The sequence below is a fragment of the Cololabis saira genome, chromosome 17 (assembly GCF_033807715.1).
Source record: "Cololabis saira isolate AMF1-May2022 chromosome 17, fColSai1.1, whole genome shotgun sequence".
Taxonomy (NCBI): Eukaryota; Metazoa; Chordata; class Actinopteri; order Beloniformes; family Belonidae; genus Cololabis; species Cololabis saira.
The window spans coordinates 36,790,632-36,817,551 of NC_084603.1; the positions used below are offsets into that span (position 1 = coordinate 36,790,632).

The 26,920-nt window shown below is 44.7% G+C and overlaps 1 protein-coding gene across 3 annotated transcripts in view; it reads left to right on the forward strand.

The window, feature by feature from the left end:
- The window catches only part of LOC133463933 (regulating synaptic membrane exocytosis protein 1-like), a 169,118-nt gene that overhangs the window by 82,915 nt on the left and 59,283 nt on the right, over positions 1-26,920 (forward strand). For 2 of the 3 annotated variants that reach the window (XM_061745731.1, XM_061745732.1), the window contains exons 5-6: positions 20,230-20,495; positions 22,041-22,705. In XM_061745731.1, coding sequence (XP_061601715.1) covers positions 20,230-20,495; positions 22,041-22,705 — 931 coding nt within the window. Of the gene's footprint in view, positions 1-14,387; positions 14,491-20,229; positions 20,496-22,040; positions 22,706-26,920 lie in introns of those variants that run through there. The other variant, XM_061745733.1, reaches the window with a different exon arrangement.

A 26,920-nucleotide genomic window follows, 5' to 3' on the forward strand; every position in this document is an offset into this window, starting at 1 on the left:
CAAATATGCTCTGACCCTTCCATTAAAGACCGAAAAGCCAACAGCAGCCACTGAAATAACTTCAAACTAACTAAAGCAATCATAAAATAATTTGCTGACTATTGACTAATGAATATCAGATAGTTCTTTTGAATAGTAATTCAAAAGAATAAGTAAAAAATCCTACCTAATAAAACTGGCCTGGAGAAGATAAGTGGACTCTCAGCCTAATATTTTGTTGCACAACCTTTTGAGGCAACCGCTTGAATCAATCGCTGATCACATTTACTTCTGCTCTGGTCCTGTTGGTGCCTTCTAAAATCACCGACACTGCCACGGCAGTCTCACCTCCGTCCCTTTACAGCCTCATCTCTTTACCTCTCTGGATTTATTGCAGGAGAGTCCCCACGTCCGTTCATCACATGTCCTTTTAACTTGCCATTATACACCCTGGGGGTCCCATTTATGAGGTGAGACACAAGTCAGTGTCAAGCTGGTGTCGATTTGTTGGAAGGATGGCAGTGTTGGGTCAAGAGATTCAACTTCCACTTTCTGTTCTCTCTGAGACAAACTTAGTCGTGAACCACTGGAGGAATGAGCCATCAATTAATGGCAAAAATACCAAAAAACAACCAAACAACTTGCTATGTGCCTTACATTTGTGTAAATGTATATTTATTGATCTAAACTGACATGGAATCATGAGTTTGTGCTGACTGGTGTTGGGGTGCAGCACATTAGAACACGTGAGCCTCGTGTCATTTGCTGTTAACGCCACACCGTCTCATGATTACTATTGATCGCCAGTCTCGCTCGCTGCATCCGTCTTCGCGTCCGTCTCTCATTAACTGGCCTAACGGGGGTCATCTTTCTCCTGGTCATTGCTGTACACACCCATTTTAAAAGCAGGCTCTATCGCACACCAACACACACACACACACACACACACACACACACACACACACACACACACACACACACACACACACACACACACACACACACACACACACACACACACACACACAATCACCTTATTCTGTGTTTCTGCACAGCCGAACGCTGACTGTCGTGTTTCACGTGTTTCTGTCAGCGAATGTATCGTAGTAAAAGTGAAGAGATACTGTAGCTTTGAGGTTGGTGTTTAAAAAATAAAAATCACTTTCAACCGTCAAACGATTGGGTTTAGCATGGGCTTTGTCCAGGTCACTCCAAAACCTTGATTCTCTGCTTCAGATCATTGTCTTGCTGCATTTCAACCAAGCATTGAGACAAATTGCTTATACTTGCCCCTGGAAAACAGACGGTCAGGGTCAGAGTTGCATCATGGTCCACTGCAACCTGCTCAGGTCCTGTGGCTGAAAAACAACCCCATATCATCATTCCCCCACCGCCATGCATTACTGAGGAGAAGAAGTGTTTCTGCTGAAATGCTGTGTTTCCAAACATGATGTCTTTCCCTCTTGGTGTTGCGTTAACACACTCCTGCATGCTCCAATCCAACAAACTACCAGCACATCTGCTCATGAAGGGGTTATCACAGCTGCTGCTAAACAGTTAGTCAAGAACTGACAGTTAGCAGCAACTGGTTACAACGTACCCCCACACCCTAAGAGAGATAAGGAGGTGGAAAGCATTGTCCACAGTATTTATTCTAGGGCTGAAATGATTCCTCGAATAATTCGAGTAATTCGATTACAAAAAATTATCGAGGAATTTTCTCTGCCTTGAGGAATAGTTTAATTTTGCAGCTCAAAGCAGGTATTTCGCCCGGACTACATTTAATGCGGCACAACGCGCTGACGGTACAGCACGCTGACGGTACAGCACGCTGACGCCGCGCACGTAAAGGAAGAAGAAAGAGTTTGGTTTTTGTAACATGCCATGCTCAGGCAGTCTGCAATGGCCCAGACGTGAGACACATGTAGCTCAGTGCTTAACTTTTATTTTCATTTTTTTGGTCAACTGGTGTAAGTTCAGGGTTTTTAAATGCACAGCCATGTGTATTATATAATTTAGTCTTAGTAATATCAATTAACATCTAACATCTTATAATCTTTATAATTGCTCTTTACCTAAACAAAAATATGTTTTATCCGATTACTCGATTAATCGATGGAATTTTCAGTAGAATACTCGATTACTAAAATATTCGATAGCTGCAGCCCTAATCCAAATACACGACTGAACGCTGACATTGAACTCATCTCGGCCACCCGCTAACGCGGCTCACACCCCCTCGTGCTGCGTTTGGTAGTGCAGATACATAGTGGTGAACCATGGGACGTGGAGCTTTGCTTCTTCCTCCTACCAGACTCCTGGTGCACCCTGTGCAACAGAGAAAGCTTGGCAAAGGGAGAGGAGTCAAAGGTGTGCAAGTCCATCATAGTACAAGCACGCTTTGCATAATCCCTCTACCCTCCTGTCCTTGTTCATTGACAGGGGGAGGTTGTGCTTTCATGTGATTAAAGGGATAGAGTGACGCTAACACTGTTAACAAAGCTCCATGTGTGATACACGCATGGAGCCCTAACTGGCATTTTAGTATTGAACAGATTGATCAAGTTTTAACCCTTGTACTGTCTTTGGGTCAAAATGACCTAATTCTCCTTCCTTCTTTCCTCCTGCTCTCTCCTTCCTTCTCCCTTCCTCTTTCCTCCCTTCCTTCCTTCTTTTCTCCCCTTGTACATTCTTTCCTTGTTTTCTCCTTCCTTTATTCCTTCTTTCCTCCCTTCTTTCCTTCCTTCCTTCTTTTCTCCCTTCCTTCCTTCCTTCCTTCCTTCCTTCCTTCCTTCCTTCCTTCCTTCCTTCCTTCCTTCCTTCCTTCCTTCCTTCCTTCCTTCTTTCTTTTTTCTCCCTTCCTTCTTTCCTTCCTTCCATCCATCCTTCCTTCCTTCCATCCTTCTTTTCTCCCTTCCTTCCTTCCTTCCTTCCTTCCTTCCTTCCTTCCTTCCTTCCTTCCTTCCTTCTTTTCACCCTTCCTTCCATCCTTCTTTTCTCCCTTCCTCCTTTCCTTTTTTTCCTTCCTTCCTTCCTTCCTTCCTTCCTTCCTTCCTTCCTTCCTTCCTTCCTTCCTTCCTTCCTTCCTCCTTTCCTTTTTTTCCTTCCTTCCTTCCTTCCTTCCTTCCTTCCTTCCTTCCTTCCTTCCTTCCTTCCTTCCTTCCTTCCTTCCATCCTTCTTTTCTCCCTTCCTTTTTTCACCCTTCCTTCCATCCTTCTTTTCTCCCTTCCTCCTTTCCTTTTTTTCCTTCCTTCCTTCTTTCTTTCTTTCTTTCTTTCTTTCTTTCTTTCTTTCTTTCTTTCTTTCTTTCTTTCTTTCTTTCTTTCTTTCTTTCTTTCTTTCTTTCTTTCTTTCTTTCTTTCTTTCTTTCTTTCTTTCTTTCCTTCCTTCCTTCCTTCCTTCCTTCCTTCCTTCCTTCCTTCCTTCCTTCCTTCCTTCCTTCCTTCCTTCCTTCCTTCCTTCCTTCCTTCCTTCCTTCCTTCCTTCCTTCCTTCCTTCCTTCCTTCCTTCCTTCCTTCCTCCCTCCCTTCCTCCTCCCTTGACCCGAAGACAGCACAAGTGTTAAACTGTGGCCCCTGTGTAAACTTCAGAGGTAAATATAGCCCACGTGTGGAGCTCGTCGTGCAGGACGGTTGCTTGTGCGACTACTGCTGTGTCTTACTTTACAAATACTGATTATTTAAGTCACGCATGCAGCTATCTGTGTGAGAGCTATGGGTGCTACTGTGTAAAGTACTGTATAGATGGTGTGTGCGTGAGTCCTGTGCTGCGGGTGCCAAGCTGCGCTGATATAGTACCTCATTAGCTGCTGTGGGCACTAATCTCCTCTGTGGCAGTCTTTCATCCTTAGTGCAGGATTTATAGATTTCCTCGCTTTACCCGCTTTGCATGTTCCCGGTGCTATACGTCACGCTGCACTTGGTTGATGTTAACTCCTGGTCCCTCCCCTCTTCACACCTCTCCCCCATTCCCTTGGGATAAATGTGGCGATGGTCTTGTCTAATAAGAAGCAGGTGTGCGGTTGGGCAGAAATAGCAGGAAAGCTAATAGCATCCCGCAGTGCAACATGACAGCGCTGTGTGTTGTGATTAATGTAAATTTAACGCTGCGTCCCAGCTGGAGGGACAGACAGAGATAGCAACAGATGATTTCAGATGTGGGCTCCATGCGAAGTGCTTGCAGAGGTTATACTCGGGTAGATGGGTAATGAATGGACACGGGCTCCAAATGCATCTTTTTGGGGTTTCGCTTCAATGGGCAATTCACATGGAGCAGGTACGGAACCAGCTACAGTCCCATTTCGGGCCCCCATTTCAAAGACTGTTAAGGTCTCAGATGTGCCCCCCATTGATGTTAACAAAATAAAAAGCCCTTGATACCTCAAGGCAGTCAAACACAATTCTTTCTTAGGGATATTTGCTCTGATGTCTTTAATGACTTGTAATGTTCTGCTAATGGCGTTAACTGTATTTTACTGCTGCTTCTTTTTTTGTGTTTCGGAGCATATTTGTGGGTGACGACCAAAACAACATCCCTGATCCGACATAATCCTCTGTCTTAATTTTGGGCCACCTAAGTCTGAAAGTATGGCATTTAGTAAGCTGTTGAGATTTGTGAGGTTTTGAGATTTAACAGCCCCCTGAAGCTGTAGAACTGAGTCTGCAAAGCGCTATGACCAGTTTTGGTCTTGCCTGACGTGTTTGGCGAGCCAGCCTGAAGCAGCTGTCTTCGCTCGTGTTTGAGGGTGCTGGTCAGCGTGAACCAGAGGACACCAGCTGGACCCTGCACCTCTCACAGCAGCTGGGTTCTCCAGTACCACTTTCACCTCAGATCGTTTCAGGAGCCTTTGAGCAGCAGTCCGACAAACACTTGGTCTGCAGCTCCCGGATGTATGCTGGTCTAACCATGCAAAAAACCATCCAAGTGGTAGCGAGTCCAAAATGAAGCTGTTTGGTCTTACTACCACTGTCATGTAGCTAGACCAGGGGTTGGCAACCCAAAATGTTGAAAGAGCCATATTGGACCAAAAACACAAAAAACTAATATGTCTGGAGCTGCAAAAAATGAAAAGTCTTGTATCAGCCTTAGAATGAAGACAACACATGCTGCATGTTATATTAGTTATAACTGGGGGAAGATTTTTTTTTCATTATGCACTTGTCAAATGTCAAGATTAATGTTGAAGTACAATCTTGAGAAAAAAGTTGAAATGTCGAGAAAAAAGTCGAAATGTTGAGAAAAAAGTGAAAATTTCTAGAAAAAAGACGAAATGTTGAGAAGAAAGTCGAAATGTCGAGGAAATAGTCCAAATTTTGAGAAAAAAGTCGAAATATCGAGATTAATGTTGAAGTACAATCTCGAGAAAAGAAGTCGAAATGTTGAGAAAAAAGTCGAAATTTCGAGAAAAAAGTCGAAATGTCGAGATTAAATAGGAAAGGAAAAAGGAAGAAAAAAAGAGAAAAAAAGGAAAAAAGAAGAAAAAAAAAAGAAGAGAAAAAAAGAAAAAAAAGAGAAAAAAGAAGAAAAAAAGGTCAAACATTTTTGAAAAAGCTACAGGGAGCCACTAGGGCAGCGCGAAAGATTGCCGCGGGTTGCCGACCCGTGACCCGCCAACCTTCACCTTCATCTTCATCTTGGTTGCCATTCTGGAGCTTGAACCTGGTTCTCCAGATCCAAACGCACCTCTGTAGCCACTAGACTACCAGCCCCTTAATGTCTCAATGTCCAGCTCCATGACGGGTGACAACCACATACAGCATTTGAGTAGAAACGTCTCATATCGACCGTAAACTACGGGGAGAGAGCGGTTATGGTTTGCCTCCTTTTGCAGCCGGAGGAACTGGACACCTTGCAGTTACTGAGAAGATCATAAACTCCTTGAATACCAGATTATTCTAGAGACAACTGGATGCCGGCAGTCTGCCGGTTAAAGCTGGGTTAAAAGTGGGTCATGTAACATTTCAGTTACACAAAGCACATCGGCGAGTCAGAATGCTTAACAGTTTAGGATCGAGGTTCAGGAATAGCCCAGAAAAGCCACACGTCGTCTCATGAAAAATATATGCAAAGGCCTCAATGAGCCGGAGACCAAAACTCCTCCACAACCATGTGAGAGACCGATACGATTATATAAGGAGCGCCGACATCACGTTTTTCTAATGAAGGTGGATCTATAAACTATTAAATCATGGGGTTTCTTTTTAGCTGAATTCAATAAAAGATGGCAGTGAAAGAATGTGATAGGTTGTTGTCTGTCTGCGGTCGTATTTCCCTAAAACTCAGTGTGACCGGATTATTTTCATTATGTTTTTACACAGAATATAAGATTACAAGAGGAGGGGTACTGACCTGCACATGACTTACATGAGGGAAGGGGCACCTGTGCAGGTGTGCACGGTCCTGCGCCTTGACAGGCCAATATACACAGATGGACACACAGAATGAAAGCAAACACACACTCACACACACACACACACACATGCAAGGGCTTGGTGTCCTAGTTTCCATCCGTGGAGAGGCTTCTCTCTTTCTTGCTCACTCCTCACTCACATCTCATCTTGCGGGTGGGTTGAGGTAGGTGGTGTTCGTGTCGTCATGTGTACGTACAGCACTGCTGTTGCTGCACATCACGTGCAGAAAAAAGGCAGGCATCTGTATGTGTGTGTGCATCACTGCTCTTCTGCATATATTTGACTGCATTCTTGACTTGTGCGTGATAAAGCCACCTATATGCATAATCGAGTTGTAAAAAAAATCAGGGGGGGTGGTGGATTTGATCATATGGGGACAGATGTCCCCATATGTCCCCAGATGTCTGACCTGGCAATAAAGCTTTTCTGATTCTGATTCTGATTCTGATAATTTGTGCTGATTACAAATAATATAATATATTACAAATAATAGCAGTGACCAAAACACCTTCAGAAATACTGCAGGAATGACATAGCAGCAGTTAAATGCAGCCTTCTGTAAGCTTTAAATATCCACTGGGCTTACATCAAATACATCAAAACACAACAATAAAAAACAGTTTTCTGAACTTATCAATATGACTCTGTCCTTCACAGGATAAGTAAAATGGATCACTGCAAAAACTCAAAATCTTAACAAGAATATTTGTCTTATTTCTAGTTAAAATGTCTCATTTTAGTAGAAAAAATCTCATTACACTTAAAACAAGACTCATCACTGGAAAAAAACAACAATTTTCACCTGTTTCAAGTAGATTTTCACTTAAAATAAGTAGAAAAATCTGCATGTGGAACAAGATTTTTTTGCTTGTAATAACAAGATAAATCCTGTCCCACTGGCAGATTTTTCTACTTATTTCAATTGAAAATTTACCTGAAAAAGGTGAAAATTGTCAAATAAGTTATTTTTCCTGGTGTTATTTTTCTGGTGATGACTCTAAATGTTGAAATAGCAGTAAAACCACATTCATAGATGAAATGACATAAGGGATAGAAAGGGGGGAGGATTTTGACCATTTTTATTTCAGGGGGGGTGCCATCCCCCCTCACCCACCTCAACTCCAGTACTGCCTGTATGTAGGTCCACGTTTGTGTGTGCGCTAACTGTCAAGCGGCTCTCTGCATGCGCCTCCTCTCTAGCGCTTGTTTCACCATCAGGGTGTGATCTAATACAGGGATTACTATGGGATTAAGTGAGTCTTTTATAAAATAACCGCTCACTGCTCCAAATCTCCACAACACTGACATATCAGGATGCTCTCACGCTGTCTCACAAGGATGTGACGCCACTATTCCTCCAGGAAGGAGTGAGATGTGCCTGTGCAGGATAGAGGAATGCACCACCTGCCCTGTAGCTGACAAAATGTGGACATGCTCAGTACGCTCACATTGAGTAGAGTGACATCAACCGTGGCCCTTGTGTGTTGGAGGGACCGTTGCCTCCATCAAACGTTGGGGAATTTTGAACTTTAAAAAAAGCAGTCAGTGTCACAGTGATTCAAATCAGTGAATTAAAACGAAGAATTGTTCAGTTTGTGTTTATCACGTTTGAGTTTCCTTTCAAGTAGTGTTGATTCTGTCAGCCTGTTTCAATTCTAGTGTTGGGTCCCTAAATCAACATTACATAAATTCATAACGAGGAAAAACACAGAGACTGTTGGAATGATTTTTAAGGCACTTTCTGCAGAAGGGAAGCAAAATCGGAGCTTTGCAGAGCAACATGGGTCTCTATGGATGCTCTCGACGAATGCTTCGCTGGTTCCTCTTCTGCATGAGCTTTTTATTGAGAATTTGGAGAAAATGACCATATAAGGAACAGTGAATAGACAATGGACAATTGGAAGAAGACAGGAAACAGACGGAGGAAACAGACATCTCTCTAGTTAGAGTGGAACTAATCTGGAATGCAGAAGCTCAAAGTTTTAAAAGAACACAAAAGGTCAATGGGTCACATGTCAATGGGTCAAATGGGGCCTCTTTCCGGACAAACCGGGAAGTTTTGGACAGATGTGTCCAACTGACCCTTAGTTAACCTCACACTAGTTTCAGTCTAGTCTTTGGGTCCAGCTATCATTTTAGTATTTATTCGTTTTAGTCACGTTCTCACATTCTCCTTTTAGTCGTGTCAAGTTTCAGTCGATTAAAAGTCTGAGCATTTTAGTCTTATTTTAGTCAGAATTGTCCAGGACCATTTTAGTCTAATTTTAGTCAAAGATTGTATTTAGCCAAACCCATTTTACAATTCAAACAAGGTTATCTTATTATTATATTATTGTTAACTTATAGACTCAAGAATACATTCATTCCAGATACAGAAGACTTTAATTTGAGTTTACAACATGTTTATTTTTCCACATTTCTCCCCGTCTTTTTCTTTGTCAACAACACATTGGGTTTTCTTTTCCACGTCTATGTAGGAAAGTGTATCCAAAGATGGATCTTCTTCTTCTTCTCCAGCCCCAGAGCAGATCCCCACGTTTCTCTATGTAACTTTGTTTTTAATTGACATGAACCTAGAGCTCTGCGTTAACGGCATCAGCCTCTAACTCTGCAGCTGCATCTTCTGGATCTGATTCCCCGCTGCAGCGACTGGGATTGAGGACTAACGTCACCCAGCAGAACTAAACCAGAGGAAACTACTGAAAACATGGATATTAAGGATCTTTTATAGAACATTTCGTCTCTTCTCGTTTTGGTCAACGAAAATGAAGACACATTTTAGCAGAGTTTTTATTTTGTAATCTACATTTTAGTCTCATTTCTATTCGTCTACGATATTGCATTATATATTTATTTATCGTTATCGTCACATGACCAGCATTTTCGTTGTGTTTCATCTCGTTTTCCTCAGTTGTTCATTGACGACGATATTAAGTCATAATTTTCATTGACGAAAGCAACTTTACTTTCAAGGATATGTGATGGTTCAATATTGTCCAATACCTAAAATATTACGAACAAAGCTAGAAAAACAGACAGAAATGAAAACAAGCCTATAATTACTTTTATAACAAAAGGTTTTGTGTTTCATCTGCAGTCCAGTTGGGCCCCGGATTTAACCCACCACCCACGATGCCACTAAACTCATGAGAGCCCCACAGTTTTTGGACAACGAAGAAGAAATATCTAAAGAAATCCTTGTATGCTCTAAATCCCTTTTGTGTGAGAATGTCCTCAAACAGTAACATATACTGAAAACTCAGCTGAACAAAGTGACTAGTTTAGGTGGTTTGACTTCATAACAATGGAAGAAGCTTCATGAGTAGTGTTTGGTTTTTTTTCATCTCTAACAGGAGTGGAGTGTTTGGCAGCCGATCATAGCTTTTTAAAATTCAGCCAATGTTCAGCACGTAAAACCTCATTTGGACTTTTGCAGGATAAACACAGATGGCATAAATCCGTCAAGAGTAGCATAAACATGGGCTCCGGCACGGGCCTCGTTTCTTTGTAAAATTGATTTTACAAACCTTATTAGGCTAAATAATTGTTTCCCAAAAGCGTTGTAACTGAGGATGCGAGGATCAACGATCCATGTGAGAGGGAATCAGCAGAGAACCGCGAGTCTTGGGAAGCATGAACAAAGTTAAAGAAGATGGCTTCATTCAACTGTTTCATTTTTAATGTTGCGGTATCACTTTTTCTGCACCTGAGAACATATATTTAAACAAAATTTACCACCAGATCAGAAACACAACCTTTTCCTTTGAGGCTGCTTTGATTTGTCACAAATGTCTCAATACCTCACAGAAGGAAAACAGGTTCTTCTCCATTGACCCGTTGAACTGAGTCCGGGCCAGGGGGGATTGTGTTTGGCCCTGTGACGGATGGGCGGCCCATTAACGGCTTTAACGGGTCTCTTGTCCATTGGCAGCTGGAATACGTTGGAGCAAACATTGGTGAACAACAGTCGATATTGACAATAGATCTTCAACTCAGCCTCTTGAAACGTGAACTAAACACGGATCGATGAGGCAGAGGTGAAGCCCAGGATTTATTGTCTACGTGTGACGGAGGAACCGAGGTGCAAAGTTTCTCTGATGTAACGAGAACCGTACATCTGGGGGCTCTGCCCTGTTCCGGTGAAAACATCCAGTCAAATCTTACCGGCGGTAAATAACACTTTGAGGTTTTTGCTAATATAAAAGCTACCAGACAAGACTACAGTCCCACTTTGTAGCTATGAGGCCCCAACATCAAGTAGCATGTTAACCCTTGTGCTGTCTTTGGGTCAAGGGAGGGTGAAGGGAGAAAAGAAGGAATGACGGAAAGAAGGAAGTAAGGAAGAAAGGAGAAAAGAAGGAAGGAAGTAGGAAAGGGAGTAAGGAAGGGAGAAAAGATGGAAGGGAGGAGAGAGGGAAGTAAGGAGAAAAGAAGGAAGGAAGTAGGAAAGGGAGTAAGGAAGGGAGAAACAATGGAAGGAAGGAAAGAAGGAAGAAAGGAGAAAAGAAGGAAGGAAGTAGGAAAGGGAGTAAGGAAGGGAGAAAAGATGGAAGGGAGGAAAGAGGGAAGGAAGGCGAAAAGAAGGAAGGAAGTAGGAAAGGGAGTAAGGAAGGGAGAAACAATGGAAGGAAGGAAAGAATGAAGAAAGGAGAAAAGAAGGAAGGAAGTAGGAAAGGGAGTAAGGAAGGGAGAAAAGATGGAAGGAAGGGAGAAAGAAAGGAAAGAAGGGAGAAAAGGAGAAAAGGGAGGGAGGAAGGAATGGAGAAAAGGAAAGAAAGAAGGGAGGGAAGAAGGAAGGAATGGATAAAATAAGGAAAGAAGGAAGGAAAAGCAAAGAAGGTAATAAAGGAACGAATGACGAAGGGGGGTAGGAAGAAAAAGGAGTAAAGGAGGGTAAAAAAGGAGGAAAAGAGGAAAGGAAGAAGGAAGGAGAGAGCATGGCAGGAGGAAAGAAGGATAGAAGAATTGGGTCATTTTGACCCAAAGACAGCACATGGGTTAAATAAATAGTTATATTGAATAGCCATGAAACAGTTGTCAGTGTTGTAAAAGAAACATTTATTTTTTTAATGACTTACATGGGATGAGGTGAATTACCACAAATGTTTGACGGGTACCATACTTTTTCCATTTTCATCCTGTTTGTGAGCTGCCCAACCTCACACACCACTTTACTGTCCTTCTCCCTTTGGGAAGAAAAACAATAATGATCTAGAAAAGTATGCATTTTTGTGACTTTATTTATTTTTTATTATTTAATGTGGAATTTCAACTTGTGTCTATAGCTTTACAGTGACGGGGTGTGAGATTTGTGTCTCACTGTCACACTGAAAATATTAGACAACAGGTTGGTGTACTATTTTTTAACCAAAAGATGTTCCAGTTCTGGAAATTCAGGGCCCGATCACACCAGCCCTGTTTTTTTCACTCTGAAAATGCACTCTGAAATTCAGTCTAAAAACCGTTTAGACGAGTGTGAATGTACAATTGAACTCCAGTGCAGACCAAAGAAGCGAGCTGCAAACGTAGGTCTGGCTCCACTTTAAGTGAATCAAACACAGGGGGCGGATTGCGATGCAGGGCGACGTGGAAAACGGAAACGGAAGTCGCCCCGCATCGACCGGCAGATGAGTGAAGTTTCTTTTTCATTGTTGAGGAGGAAGGGAAGACATTATTTGAAAGGCTCAGACCATTTGTCAAAGTGTGGTGCCAAAGTAAACTTGGACCAGCTGGATGTTACATGGTGCAACGCCACTCAACCCGAGACCCCCCATGCCTGAAGATTAATGTCTGATGGCTAAAATGACAAGTTTACACCGTTCTTATTTATATTCTGTTGTGGTGGATGTATTAGTGAAGTGAATATATATGTAGGTGAGAAAAAGAAACAAGACATCAACACCGATGATGGTGATTAATTTCCGTGACATTTTCAAAAATTAACTTGTTAAACAACTTAACCTGCTTACTTTCTTTAACAAGTCTCGAATGATTGCAAGGTCCTGAGAAGCAGATAGATGATCTCTCTCTCTCTCTCATATATATGCTGCAATACAATTCCAGCTTCCTAGGATTCACCCTGGACACCCACTAACGCAAATATAGATCTGTTTTCTTCTTTTAAAAAAGTGAACTGAGCTCAGTCCCCATGAAGTAGGCCAAATAGTGAACACACATGAACGGTGCTCAGTTCTTATTGCTTTCATATATTGCTTACAGTTTTCATTTTTGGCCCACCTCAGATTTGAGGAGGCCCCAGTCCTCTTCTGTTCTGGTCCCAGTAGAAAGTCTCAGACCTTTCCTGCTGGGTAACAAGTCTAAGGACCAGAAAAAGGTGAACTTAACTCGAAGCACTTGTTCACAACTCTGGAAGCCGAAAGAGACCACGTGTGGAAACATCATCAGATCTCCAGCTGAAGCAGGAACGGATTAGCTGTCAGGAAGTCCATCCATCCATCCATCCATCCATCCATCCATCCATCCATTTCCCACCGCTTATCCGGAACCGGGTTGCGGGGGCAGCAGCCTCAACAGGGATGCCCAGACTTCCTTCACCCCAGACACTTCCTCCATCTCTTCCTCCATCTCTTCCTCCAGCTCTTCCTCCAGCTCTTCCTCCAGCTCTTCCTCCAGCTCTTCCTCCATCTCTTCCTCCAGCTCTTCCTCCAGCTCTTCCTCCATCTCTTCCTCCAGCTCTTCCTCCAGCTCTTCCTCCAGCTCTTCCTCCAGCTCTTCCTCCATCTCTTCCTCCAGCTCTTCCAGGGGAGTCCGAGGCGTTCCCAGGCCAGCCGAGAGACATAGTCTCTCCAGCTTGTCCTGGGTCTTCCCCGGGGTCTCCTCCCGGAGGGACATGCCTGGAACACCTCCCTAGGGAGGAGGGACATGCCTGGAACACCTCCCTAGGGAGGAGGGACATGCCTGGAACACCTCCCTGGGGAGGAGGGACATGCCTGGAACACCTCCCTAGGGAGGAGGGACATGCCTGGAACACCTCCCTAGGGAGGAGGGACATGCCTGGAACACCTCCCTAAGGAGGATCCAGGAGGATCCGGTACAGATGCCCAAGCCACCTCAGCTGACTCCTCTCAATGTGAAGGAGCAGCGGCTCGACTCCGAGCTCCTCCCGGGTGACCGAACTCCTCACCCTCTCTCTAAGGGAGCGTCCAGCCACCCTGCGGAGGAAACTCATCTCTAAGGGAGCGTCCAGCCACCCTGCGGAGGAAACTCATCTCTAAGGGAGCGTCCAGCCACCCTGCGGAGGAAACTCATCTCGGCCGCTTGTATCCGCGATCTTGTCCTTTCGGTCACTACCCAAAGTTCATGACCATAGGTGAGGGTAGGGGCGTAGATTGACCGGTAAATCGAGAGCTTCGCCTTTCGGCTCAGCTCTTTCTTCACCACGACGGTCCGGTACACCGAAGTCAGGAGGTCTATCAGTTAAAAATGACACTTGCTTCATTGCCAGTGTTCTGTTCAGTGAATATGAATAAAGAAAATTTGTGTTTTGAAATAACACTGGAGAACAAGGGAGCAACTTTGGAGAAAAGCTCAGACTTCGAACATTCTGAATCCCGTTCACCGGTGGTTCTCTGTAACTTTTGTTCTGGTGTTTATTTTTTGTTTTTACATCAGATCCCTACATGAAAAAGCTCCAGCGATACTCGATGAGAGTGGCTCTAGTTTCCTGTGTGACTACGGAGTTGCATCCGTAGACTCACTGCAGCGTGGATCTGGAAGCTGTCCACCTTGTCAGTCTGGCTCCTGAAAATCACAGATTGGTGGACGCTTACACCAAAGCTATAATGTCCCACATGAGACAGTGTTTTGCTTTCTTTGTTGTGTGTGTGTGTGTGTGTGTGTGTGTGTGTGTGTGTGTGTGTGTGTGTGTGTGTGTGTGTGTGTGTGTGTGTGTGTGCACATTTTCTCTCTCCCTGGTGGTGCTGGGTTGTTTGGCAGGATAAATATAGCTGCGTTGGTGTAAAGCTGTTTTCTCCTCAGCTTTTGTAGCTTTAATCAAAAGCAATCTGGAGGAGGGAGCAATGGATGGAAAAGTGGGGATGAGAGAGAGGAGAGCAGGAGGAGGAAGACGAGCGAGAGATGGTAAGAGGAGGAGATGTGTCGGGGGGTGACTGATGCCAGTTTATTTTATTTTAACTCTCTTTAAAGAGGCATTTGGGAGTGTTCAGGAGTAATGAGAACCCTGGTGGCTGGAGCAGAGGGACTGGCTTTATCCTCCCTTTGCTCTTTTTCTCCATCCTCTCACAGTCTCTAATTCCCACCCATCTCACTCGGTCTTTCCCCCTGCTCTTGTTCATTCTGGTTCAGATGGTTGCACATTACTCTGAGTTTCACACGCCAAACCTCGGTATCTGAACTCTTCTCTTCTAATGAGGGACACCGACCCTTTCAAATAAACCGAGGGTAACGTTGGAAAAGTGATCACCTTCTTCTGTTTGTGATGCATTTTACGTTGTTACGCCTTTAGAACTGCCCTAAATGGGGCACTACGGTGAATTTTGAGTAGTTGGCTTGTACAGACTTGGTGGGACTAGACGGCAAAAGCAGGCCCTTTTTTATACAATCCCTAGTTACTATACCGAATATATAGTAAGAAATATCGATGTCGCACTGGTGTTTATGGCACAAACTGTTACAGGGATTATTCAATCAGCCCTGTCTTGGAACGTTTCTATTTTGTCTGAAATATATATATTTTTGGTTGAGTTCGATAAATGCAACATGCCTCAAAAGTCAGCGGGTAATTGATGTAAATAATCGAGATGTTAATGTTAATGTTAACCAAAAAGTCAGTGAGGGAAGGTTTGATATCATCTAAATGCAATATTGCATTATTGTATTATTGAATTGTATGGTCTGGAGTTGAGAATTGGCACAAGCTATAAACTCTACATGCATCACATCAGCTGCAAGCTTGTATCTATGTTTGACTGTATTGTCCCTGTCAAATAAATAAATACAAATACAAATTAAAGCTGCAAGCAGCGATGAACGGGCCCTCGCACTCACAGCCACCGCCCCATAAGCATATCAGAAATGACACCACCCACGACTATGTCAAACCATTCAAAAGTTATAGCAGAAAAAAGGGACAACCAATCAGAAGAAGGGGCGGGGCTAATTCAGGCCAATGAAGGTCAAGGACTCCATACAGAATCTGATGACACCACCCATGACTCTCTATGTCAAACCTTTCAAAAGTTATGGCAGAGAAAAGTATTCTAGGGGGCGCTGTTGAACCGTTAGGCCACGCCCATTAATACAAACCATGAAATATCAAATTTATCGCCAGGCCTGGCTTGTATGCAAAATTTGATGACTTTTGGAGAACTATCAAATATGGACCAATCAGATGAAGGGGGGGCGCGCCTTTTGGCGTCTAGCATCGCCACGGTAACACTTTTGAAAGAGAAAAGTAATGCGCGTAGTCGCAAGATGAAGACGCACATTTTGATGTATAACACACCTGGGTGCACGTTACGGTTCAGGCCGTATTAATTCTCGAAGGAATGGCTCATATTGCTCCAAAATTACGCGATTAATTCAGAATGTTCAAAATGGCCGACTTCCTGTTCGGTTTCGGCCATGGCGCCAAGAGAGTTTTCTTTTAGTTGCGACATGATACAGGTGTGTACCGATTTTCGTTCATGTACGTCAAACCGTATTATGGGGCTTGAGGCACAAAGTTTTTTCTGTCTGAACCAACCAGATGAAGGGTGGGCGCGCTTTTTGGCGTCTAGCGTCGCCACGGTAACGCTTTTGAAAGAGAAAAGTAATGCGTGTTGTCGCAGGATGGAGACGCACATTTTGATGTATAACACACTTGGGGGAACATTACGGTTCGGGCCGTATTAACTGCCGAAGGAATGGCATAAATTGCGCCAAAGTGACACGATTAATTCAAAATGGCCGACTTCCTGTTTGGTTTGGGCCATGGCTCCAAGAGACTTTTCTTTAAGTTGTGCCATGATACAGGTGTGTACCGATTTCCGTGCATGTACGTCAAACCGTATTGTGGGGCTTGAGGCACAAAGTTTTCCGGGGGGCGCTGTTGAGCCATTTTGCCACGCCCATTAATGCAAACCATTAAATATCAAATTTTTCGCCAGGCCTGACTTGCATGCAAAATTTTGTGACTTTTTGGGCACGTTTAGGGGGGCAAAAAGGCCCTCCTTTCGTCAGAAGAAAAAGAAAAAGAATTCCTACAGATACAATAGGGCCTTCGCACTGAAGGTGCTCGGGCCCTAATTAAAGCTGCAAGCAGCGATGAACGGGCCCTCGCACCCTTGTGCACATTCAGGCTGCAGTGGAAGCTTGTATGACTTGCATGTAGATTCTTCAGGCCTGGACATTTAGTGGATGAAACCACCCACGACTCTCTATATCAAACCATTCAAAAGTTATGGCAGAAAGTAGGAACTATCAAATATGGACCAATCAGATGATGGGGGGGCGCGCTTTTTGGCGTCTATCGTCGCCACTGTAACACTTTTGACTGAGAAAAGTAATGTTCATTGTCGCAGGATCGAGACGCACATTTTGATGTATAACACACCTGGGTGCACGTTACGGTTCGGGCGAAGAAACGGCCAAAGAAATTGCGCCAAAATTACACAATTAATTCAAAATGGCCGACTTCCTGTTCGGTTTCGGCCATGGCGCTAAGAGACTTTTCTTTATGTTACGACATGATACAGGTGTACCGATTTTCGTGCATGTACGTCAAACCGTATTGTGGGGCTTGAGGCACAAAGTTTTCTAGGGGGCGCTGTTGAGCCGTTAGGCCACGCCCATTAAAACAAACCATTAAATATCAAATTTATCACCAGGCCTGGCTCGCGTGCAAAATTTGGTGACTTTTGGCACGTTTAGGGGGAATAAAAAAAAATCCTACAGATACAATAGGGCCTTCGCACTGTCAGTGCTCGGGCCCTAATAATCATAGCGATAGTAAGTTAGCACCAGTTCAATCCCCAATGAAATGATTAGGATGACTCTCCACGAGCTACATACCGTATGCTGCAAATGTTTTGTAGTTTTGTGTTCTTAACAATAAACTTGATGTCACAGACAGAAATGTGTTGACAAATATGTGATAGCGCTCATGGAGAAACACTTGTGTGAACCACTTGTGTTCTAGTAAATGTGGTCTCTTCTGTCGTGTGTACAAACTATGTGTGACTAGACGTATACAGAAGACCAGAGTTTTGGTTCTAACAGCGAATTCAGGCTCCTTCTCATCTAACGATCGGCTCTGAGTTCTTCATCTGGTGGCCGAAGCCGGACCACAGTGAGAGCCAGGCCGCTCGCTGGTACAATGGCCATGATGGCCATCTTAACCCTTGTGCTGTCTTCGGGTCAAGGAAGGAGGAAGGGAATAAGGGAGGAAAGAAGGAAGGGAGGAAGGGAGAAAAGAAGGAAGGAAGGAAAGAAGGAAGGAAGGGAAAAAAGAAGGAAGGAAGGGAAAAAAGGAAGGAAGGGAGAAAAGAAGGAAGGAAGGAAGGAAGGACAGAAGGAAGGAAGGAAGGAAGGAAGAAAGGAAAGAAGGAAGGAAGGAAGGAAAGGAGGAAAGAAGGAAGGGAGAAAAGAAGGAAGGAAGGAAGGAAAAAAGGAAGGAAGAGAGGAAAGAAGGAAGGAAGGAAAGAAGGGAGGGAAGAAGGAAGGAAGGGAGGAAAGAAGGAAGGAAGGGAGGAAAAAAGGAAGGAAGAGAGGAAAGAAGGAAGGAAGGAAAGAAGGGAGGAAAGAAGGAAGGAAGGGAGGAAAGAAGGAAGGAAGGATAGAAGGAAGGAAGGGAGGAAAGAATGAAGGAAGGGAGAAAAGAAGGAAGGAAGGAAGGAAGGGAGAAAAAAGGAAGGAAGAGAGGAAAGAAGGAAGGAAGGAAAGAAGGGAGGAAAGAAGGAAGGAAGGGAGGAAAGAAGGAAGGAAGGAAGGAAGGAAGGATAGAAGGAAGGAAGGGAGGAAAGAAGGAAGGAAGGGAGAAAAGAAGGAAGGAAGGAAGGAAGGAAGGAAGGAAGGAAGGAAGGAAGGAAGGAAGGAAGGAAGGAAGGAAGGAAGGAAGGAAGGGAAAAAAGAATGAAGGAAGGAAAGGAGAAAACAAGGAAAGAATGTACGAGGGGAGAAAAGAAGGAAGGGAGAAAAGAAAGAAGGAAAGGAGTAAAGAAGGAAGGGAGTAAAGAAAGAAGGAAGGGAGAAAAGAGAATGGGAGGAGGAAGGAGAGAGCAGGAGGAAAGAAGGAAGGAGAGAGCAGGAGGAAAGAAGGAAGGAGAGAGCAGGAGGAAAGAAGGAAGGAGAATTAGGTCATTTTGACCCAAAGACAGTACAAGGGTTAAAAAGCTTAAATAAGAATCTGTTTCTGAGCGTTGGCAGCACTGCAGCTTTTCAGAAAGTGCATTGTTGTTCCAGAGTCTGTTGGACAATCCTGGGGACTGAAGCCTCAGATGAGTGAAAATAACTGGCTGAGCTGGTTTTCACTGGCAGCGGTGAGGAATAGTTCCTTCCTGCTGGATACCAGGGTGAGAAACTGGTACCAGGATCCATCAGGACCTGATCTCCGGTTCTCTGGGAGCTTCTGGAAACATTTCCCATATTTTATGACTTCAGTTCAGTTCAGTTCAGTTCATATTCATTTCAAGCGGTACAACATAAGTGACCTGCGTGCAACAGAAAATTAAGCAAATACCTCTAACAGTAGAAGTGCATGTTCAATATTCAAATTAATTCATTAACAATCGAAAGGGAGTGGGAAGAAGAAAACGTATTTAATCCCACCCCTGTTTCTCATCAATAACTTGACAGATTTGTAAGGCTTCCTCCTGTCTTAACATTTAAACCAGAACAATGAACAAAAGACCTATATCAAATTATAATAAAATTATTCTACAGTATTTGCATTTCATAACCACAATGTGTGTAAAGTTAGGAACAATGTATATTGTCACCACAGGTGACAGTTAACTGTTAACTTACATTTATAATACCAGCAATGGTAATAACAACAGTACCAGAAGGTAATGGACAATACATACCGACTTAATGAGGAACAACAAGTACACGTCAACATTTCAAGACCAAAGTTGATTTAACACAGTGTTACAACCCATTCTCTTTATACTTTCATCAGACCATATGTTTATATAGCAATTTAACCCTTGTGCTGTCTTCGGGTCAAGGAAGGAGGAAGAGAAGAAGGGAGGAAAGAAGGAAGGAAGGAAGAAAAGAAGGATGGAAGGAATGGAGAAAATAAAGAAAGGAGGATGGGAGAAAAGAAGGAAGGAAGGAAGGAAGGAAGGAAGGGAGAAAAGAGGAAGGGAAGAAGGAAGGAGAGAGCAGGAGGAAAGAGGGAAGGAAGGAAGGAAGGAAGGAAGGAAGGAAGGAAGGAAGGAAGGAAGGAAGGAAGGAAGGAAGGAAGGAAGGAAGGAAGGAAGGAAGGAAGGAAGGAAGGAAGGAAGGAAGGAAGGAAGGAAGGAAGGAAGGAAGGGAGAAAATAAAGAAAGGAGGATGGGAGAAAAGGAAGGAAGGAAGGAAGGAAGGAAGGAAGGAAGGAAGGAAGGAAGGAAGGAAGGAAGGAAGGAAGGAAGGAAGGAAGGAAGGAAGGAAGGGAGGGAGGGAGGGAGGGAGAAAAGAGGAAGGGAAAAAGCAGGAGGAAAGAAGGAACAGGAGAATTAGGTCACTTTGACCCAAAGACAGTACAAGGGTTAAATCTGTGGATGTTTTGGTATTGCTTGTATTGGACTTCCTCATGTGTTTGTTTGATCGTTGATAGAACTGTACTGTGACTGTAAACGCCACCTCTGTCCACCTCTGTCCACCCTTCTGTCCTAGGTGATCTGGGTGTGCAATAAATGCAGGAAGCAGCAGGATATCCTGACCAAGCCCGGAGACTGGTTCACCGGTTCGCCTGGGAAGCCCGCTGGCCTGGGTTCCGCCGTCAGCGAGCCGTCCGTGTGCCAAACATCAGGGGATAAGAAGCTGCGATCTCTCTCTCAAGCACCCGCGGGATCCATCACTGCAATCCAAGACCCCAGCCGACTGAGCGTGCCCGGGGCCGCGCCCGACGCTCGGTCGCTGAGCGAGCCGCCACGAGACCCGTAAGATGACCTGCCACATACAGGTTTCCCTGTTTAGGCCCTGTCCCAATACACCCACTTCCCCTACTTTTCAGTCCTCCCCTTAAATTTTGCGCGTTCCCGTGAGGGTAGTGGTGTCCCAATTCCTCTTTTCACCTAGGGGTAGTGGAGAAAACGAGGGTAGTGGCTATGAATCTAGCCCTTCACAGCTAGGGATTTCGGATGCACCCTAGCTGAACTTCTGGGAAAAAGTTCCCAAAATGCTTTTCGTCGTCATTTGCGGACTGAATCAAAAAAAAAAAACATGGCGGACATTTCTTATTTTTTAGTGAATAAAATCAATATTTTGAGTTAGTTTCTGCATAAAAATGCGTTTTTATTACATTTCTAGCGAGAAATATATATTTTACTTTCAATATTCACTCAGTGAATGTACATAATCACTCGCTTGCCCGTTGTTGCGAAGTGTTTTTCAAACCTCGCCAGAATAAAGGCTGATTTATGGTTCCGTGTTACACCAACGCAGATTCTACTGCGTAGGTTACGTGGCGACGCGCGCCGTACGCCGTACCCTACACCGTAGGCTGTGTGCCGATTTAACGTGGAACCATAAATCAGCTCCCGAGCCGGCAGGCATCATCATCCTGAAATTTTCGGAGCAAATTTCTTAACAGGCCTCTCTACAACTGTTAGATTTCATCTATTAAACCAACATTTATTTTCCTAAATGATTTATTTCAGCCAGCGGTAATTCTCCACAGAGCTGCAGGTTTCTCCCCCGGGACGACGGTGCAGGTTGACCCGGCGATCACGTCTGTACTCCGGCCGTTAGCTGCTGCTGCTGCTCCGAGCCGGCGGCTCTTCTCCGAAAACATTGGATCAAATTTCTAAACAGGCGATATTTGGATAAACTGAGCCCAGTTTGGGGATGGATCTTAACGGTTACTTTTACGCCTGAAAAAAGAGAGAGACCGAACAGCTGACTGTAACGTTAAAATATAATAAAGAAACGTCTCGTAATGTACAGCGTTGTACAGTGATATAAACCACATTATATCACATTACCGTTCCCGCTGTATGTTTAAACCATGGATGTAAACACTGTGGTGCAGTCAGCTGTTCGGTCTCTCTCTACATCCCGTGTGTCTGTCCATTGAGCTGTTACGCTGAGAGCGCCCCCTGCAGGTTTGGTAACCGGTTATGAAGCGTTTTTCTTTTGAAGATGGTTTCTTGTTTTATATCGTTTTGTGCTTTGCATCGTTTCTCTATTTGCAGTGCGTTTGATGATGCTGCATTTGTCTTTGTTTTTTGCAGCACGTTTTTTCATCTGCACCACGTTCCTCTTTTTGTACCTCGTTTTGAGTTTGTGAATTTGAATCGTTTCTGTACTTGAAGCCGTTTTCCTTAACTGAGACGCATTAGGCCGTTGCAGTGCGTTTGGCCCTTGTCGGCCACCGTAAAAAACACCTTCAATGGCGGTAAAATAGAGCCCTACTTTTGTGTGTATTTGGAGAATTATTGTTGACTTTATTCTCTTTTTTCTCCTCCATGCTGGTCCCCCCTCAGGAGAAATGGCCGAGGAGGTGGAGGAGCAGGGCGGGGGGAGCGGCGGCCGGGCCAGGCTCGGCTGCAGACCCAGGTCTCCGTGGATCGGGACCTGCGGGGCGAGTCCAGGGAGCGCAGGGAGAGCCGGCGGTTGGCCAAGGGACGATCTCTGGAGCACGACCCCGTGGGAGGAGGTGCACGGCGGACAGAAGAGGGGGCTCCTCCCCGACAAGCAGGGCCCCTCCCTGCTGGGGGCAGGGGCCACTCCGTGACCACCCAGGGTCGTGGGACGGGTGCGGGGGTGGGTGGGGTCCGGGACAGCACTCGGCCCGGACAGAGGACGGTGGGCGGGGCTGGGGGGCCGCAGCACATGGCTACTCACCAAGCCCCACCTCCGGAACTCAGAGAACCTGCCGGCTCGGGCCCCGGCTCGGCCCTTGGCCAGGGGCCCGGGGCCAAGCGGACTAAGCGGGAGAAGGCTGAGAGCATGCTGCGCAACGATTCGCTGAGCTCCGATCAGTCCGAATCTCTACGGCCGCCTCCGCCGCGGCCCTACAAGTCGAAACGAGGGCCGGGGGCCGGAGGGAAGAGGCAAACCAGCGTCAGCAGCTCAGAGGAGGAGGGGGGCACCACGCCGGAGTACAGCAGCTGTGAGGACGCTGAGATCGAGAGTGTCAGCGAGAGAGGCAAGTATGGGTCATAGACTACGTTTACATGCAGTCAATTCGGGTTATTGCTAATATTCAGATTACTGAAACATTCAGAATATTCCGTTTACATGGTGATTAATCATTTGGGATATCTGGATCAAACCAGCGACGCACGGAGAACATCATGACGCAATTACCGTCATTTCCGCTTCTTCTTCCTGTATCCAAATTCAAAACAAATGCTGCTTTGCGCAACTTTTCGCTCACCTTCTTTTAAATCTGGCTATCCCGGTACTTTCTACCGTCTAAGAATGCAGAAATGTTCATATCCTTCATTACATTTATGAAGTGATTAGTCTCCTCCTCACTCCAAAAGTGTGGCGTGGTCTTGCGTTTCTCTGGTTTATAAGAACTTCCTGAACTCAAAAGACCAGGATTCCTTGTGAACAGAGCATGCGCAGAAAACTAATTCCTGTTCCGTTTGATGGGGATATTCCGTTAGGCGTTTACATGACCCAATATTCTGGTTTTAAAAGGAGTAACCCAGGGGTCATATTCAGGTTTTTAAAAACCCGAATATGAGCAAATTCGGGTTATTCAAAGGGGTTATTGGTGTTTACATGACCGTGCAAATTCAGGTTATTGCCAATATTCGAGTTTTAAAAGGGTTATTGACTGCATGTAAACGCAGTCAGTGTCTCACGTTCTTGTGACACGTACTGTATAAAGAGCTCTGTTAAGGTTCCACCACAGCGTGCCAGCGGGGTTGGGGTCAGGACTCTGATGAGGCAATTCAACAACCTTGATGTTTTTATTTTTGAACCGTTATCATAATGATTCAACGATTCACTTTGGATCAGTGATCCAATTTTGACCAAGCTTTGGCAGTTGGATTGATTGATTGAATTTGCTTTCCCTAATATTTTCCACATGTGAATACTCCATTACTCTGCATCAAGAACGGCTTTTCTTAGAGCATTGCTTTTTTTCTTTCCCTCTTGGCATTGTGTTAACGCACCTGAATGCTCCAGCACCAGCAAACAGTCAAAACATCTGCTTTAACAGAGTTCTGAACACCTGCCAATGATTGGTTCATCAAGAACTGATGATCAGCAGCAACTCACTACAAATTACACTCTTAAACCCTTTGGAACCACTAAGGAAGTAACTTAGTACTGTCCACGTGATTTAAAAAAGGTGTTTTTTACTTAACTTTTGTTAATGGGAAGATGAAAAAAGTTATATATATTCTTACATATAGTTTTACTATGTTTTTACTCAAAAAAGAGAGGGTTTAAACTTTTGCATGACTGTTCAACAGCAGGCCAGCGCCCTCAACTCAGGTAACATAACATTGAAACCGTATACCATAGGTAGTAACCCTCAAAATGCTGAATAAGATCCAATTACCAGCTTGATTTAAAACAGTTACTGTTAGTTGTGGTTCAGGAGGGACTGTATTTCTTTTAAGCATGTTTATGAACATAAACACTCCCACTTAAATATCTGAATGTGGAGTTATCGCTCCACTTCAGCTCTGGCTCTCTGCTGATTGGAACAGGTAACGTTGCTCCTAACCGTTTCATATTTAACTGCAATGTTTGCTAAAATTGCAAAAGGCTGGTTATTATACACATATATATATATATATATATTTTATAACCGCGGTGAATCGTTTTAACGCTGCATATGATGCCCTGAAATCAACGGGGTTACACAAAAACAGCATCTTGGAGAATTGGACATTTGTCCTCTAGTTGTTTGCACTTCTGTAGCTCCTGCAATATTTTTTCGGACGTATGAAAACTGTACGAAAAATTTAAATAATGGCAGTAATCCAGCGTGCATGATAACAACTGCGTGTGCATACGATCGCTTTCCTGTGTGTCACACTTTGTTGTTCTCATCTTGGCCCTGAAGGGAGACTGTCGTGGAGAACAAGCTTGTGAGTCAGTGTGTGTCCGCGATGGGGGGGCGATGGCCCCGGTTAATCCCAGAGTTGACCCCATGTGGCCTCACATAAGCAGCCGTGCCCTCAAGCTTGAGAACACACAACAAACCACACTGGGACCTTGTCACGTCCAAGCAAAGTGACTTCTCGCTCCTAAACATTCAAACACTCCCAACTTCCTGCTGGGTGTGTATCCAGACCAAACACAAGAAGCAAAGTGTCTGGGTAGTACATCGTGGGTAGTGAACATAAACATACAACACAGGAGAACCGTGGCATCACTGATTGCTGTCACATGATGTGCAACATTCTTTTTTTTATTATCTTTGTTGAGCTAGTGGCCTTTAACGGAGAGAGAGAGATACGGTGCGTCCGAAATGCCATACTAAACAGTATATACTCAAAAAGTATACTTAAGTTCGGCACACTTTGAGTAAATATCAGTAGTATGCATTGGGAGGGGGAGTTGTTACCATGGTAACAACTCCTGTCACAGCAGCAGTAGCAGCACTCTTTTCTGTTTATCCTGGCCCAAACAAGATGACATTTCTCCTGCGTTTTGTGGTTTTATTCTTACCTGGTTAATATCTTATGGAAACCAAAGCGAAATCACACCTAATTACCCACATTTGAATGGTAGCGTGATGGTGGGGCTGCTGCTGCAGCTTTGCTTGGTATCGGTAACGTTATCCTCCATTTTTGTTGGTTGCTAAAGTATCTGCGCAGCACTTAGCAATCAAACACCGCTGCATTGCATTGTGGGAATTTTCTGCTTAGCTAGTGTCCATCAATCCACACTAATACATTTCTCCGGAATGAGTATGGATAGCGCAAACTATTGTATACGTACTAATGTTTCGGACGCACTAGAAAGTCTCACATACTGTTTTTGCATACGCATTAGGGTGGAAGTATGGAATTTTGGACGCAGCGAGAGAGAGAGGGAGAAAAGATACGCAGGAACAGGCCAGAACTTGAACCTGCGCCGCCTGCATGACGGCAACGGCCTCTGTAAACGGCACCCGCACAAGCCACTGAGCTGTCCAGGGGCCCCTGGGTGCAACATTCGTGACATGAGTTTCCATTGAATCCTTGATTAAGTCCGTTGTTTCATTTTGTCTCTCAACAATCACTCGTTCACAGCCACCGTTCATCCCTCTGCTTATTTTCCACCTGGCGTTGATGTACAGCCACCAGCTACGATGCTGACAGTCCAGACCAAACACACGTCCGGCCGGGGCCCGAGTGTTACGTCAGAGCTTCACTATCACCGGAAGCCCGCATCAATTAAGCGCTGCATGCTTTCAGGCGCAGGGTTTGCTTGCCAGCCACTGCGACATCCATCAGGCGAAGGTTTGGGATGAGCGTTCTTTTAAACACATGGTCCCGTCTGCCAGGCGCCGTTTCCTTTTTTAGCTCGAGACTGAGACCCGGTCAGCTCTGAGATGTGGGGGATGGCAGCTGAGCGGCTGAGCGGCATGCAGGCATGTAAATCACTGTAGGGTCAGCACAGGCTTGAATATGCAGGTACTTGCAGTACAGCTGGTTCTCTTGGGAGTGCAGGTACCGTCTACAGACACACAATCCCACTCTACCAACTAGGCTGAGGCGCGGACAAGATAAATGGCACAACCTAAACATAACATACACTGGGGGTGCTTTCACATCTGTCCCGTTTAGAGCAGTTGTTCCGAAACAGGGAGCATTTCCTCCTAAAGACCGGTTCGTTTGCTATATGTGAACACAGCAATCGCGCTCGGATGCGGGACAAAACAAGCGAGCCAAGATACTAGGAGAGGTGGTCTCGGCTCGCTTCCATTCCAGACCTGGAGCGGTGTGTTTGCAGTGAGAATATAATCGACACAGCACACAGAAACACACAGAAACAAACTAGCCACACTCGCTTACGATGCCCCATAGTTGTTGTTTTTCCCGGGGTACGGAAGAGGAAACTCCTTCCGCGTTCATTTTTGACCCATGAGAGAACAGTTGGTTCATGGCATTTGTTAACAGCTTTGAACCGCTACAGACGGTTGCCTTGTGAACACAAACCCCACAAACGACCCTATTGTATCTGTAGGAATTCTCGTTTTTTTTCTCGTTCTCGTTATTATTTTTCCGACGAAATGAAGGCCTTTTTGCCCCCCTAAACGTGCCCCGAAAGTCAGGAAATTTTGCACGCAAGACAGGCCTGGCGAATAAATTTATATTTAATTGTTTGCATTAATGGGCGTGGCCTAATGGCTCAACAGCGCCCCCTAGAAAACTTTGTGCCTCAAGCCCCACAATACGGTTTGACG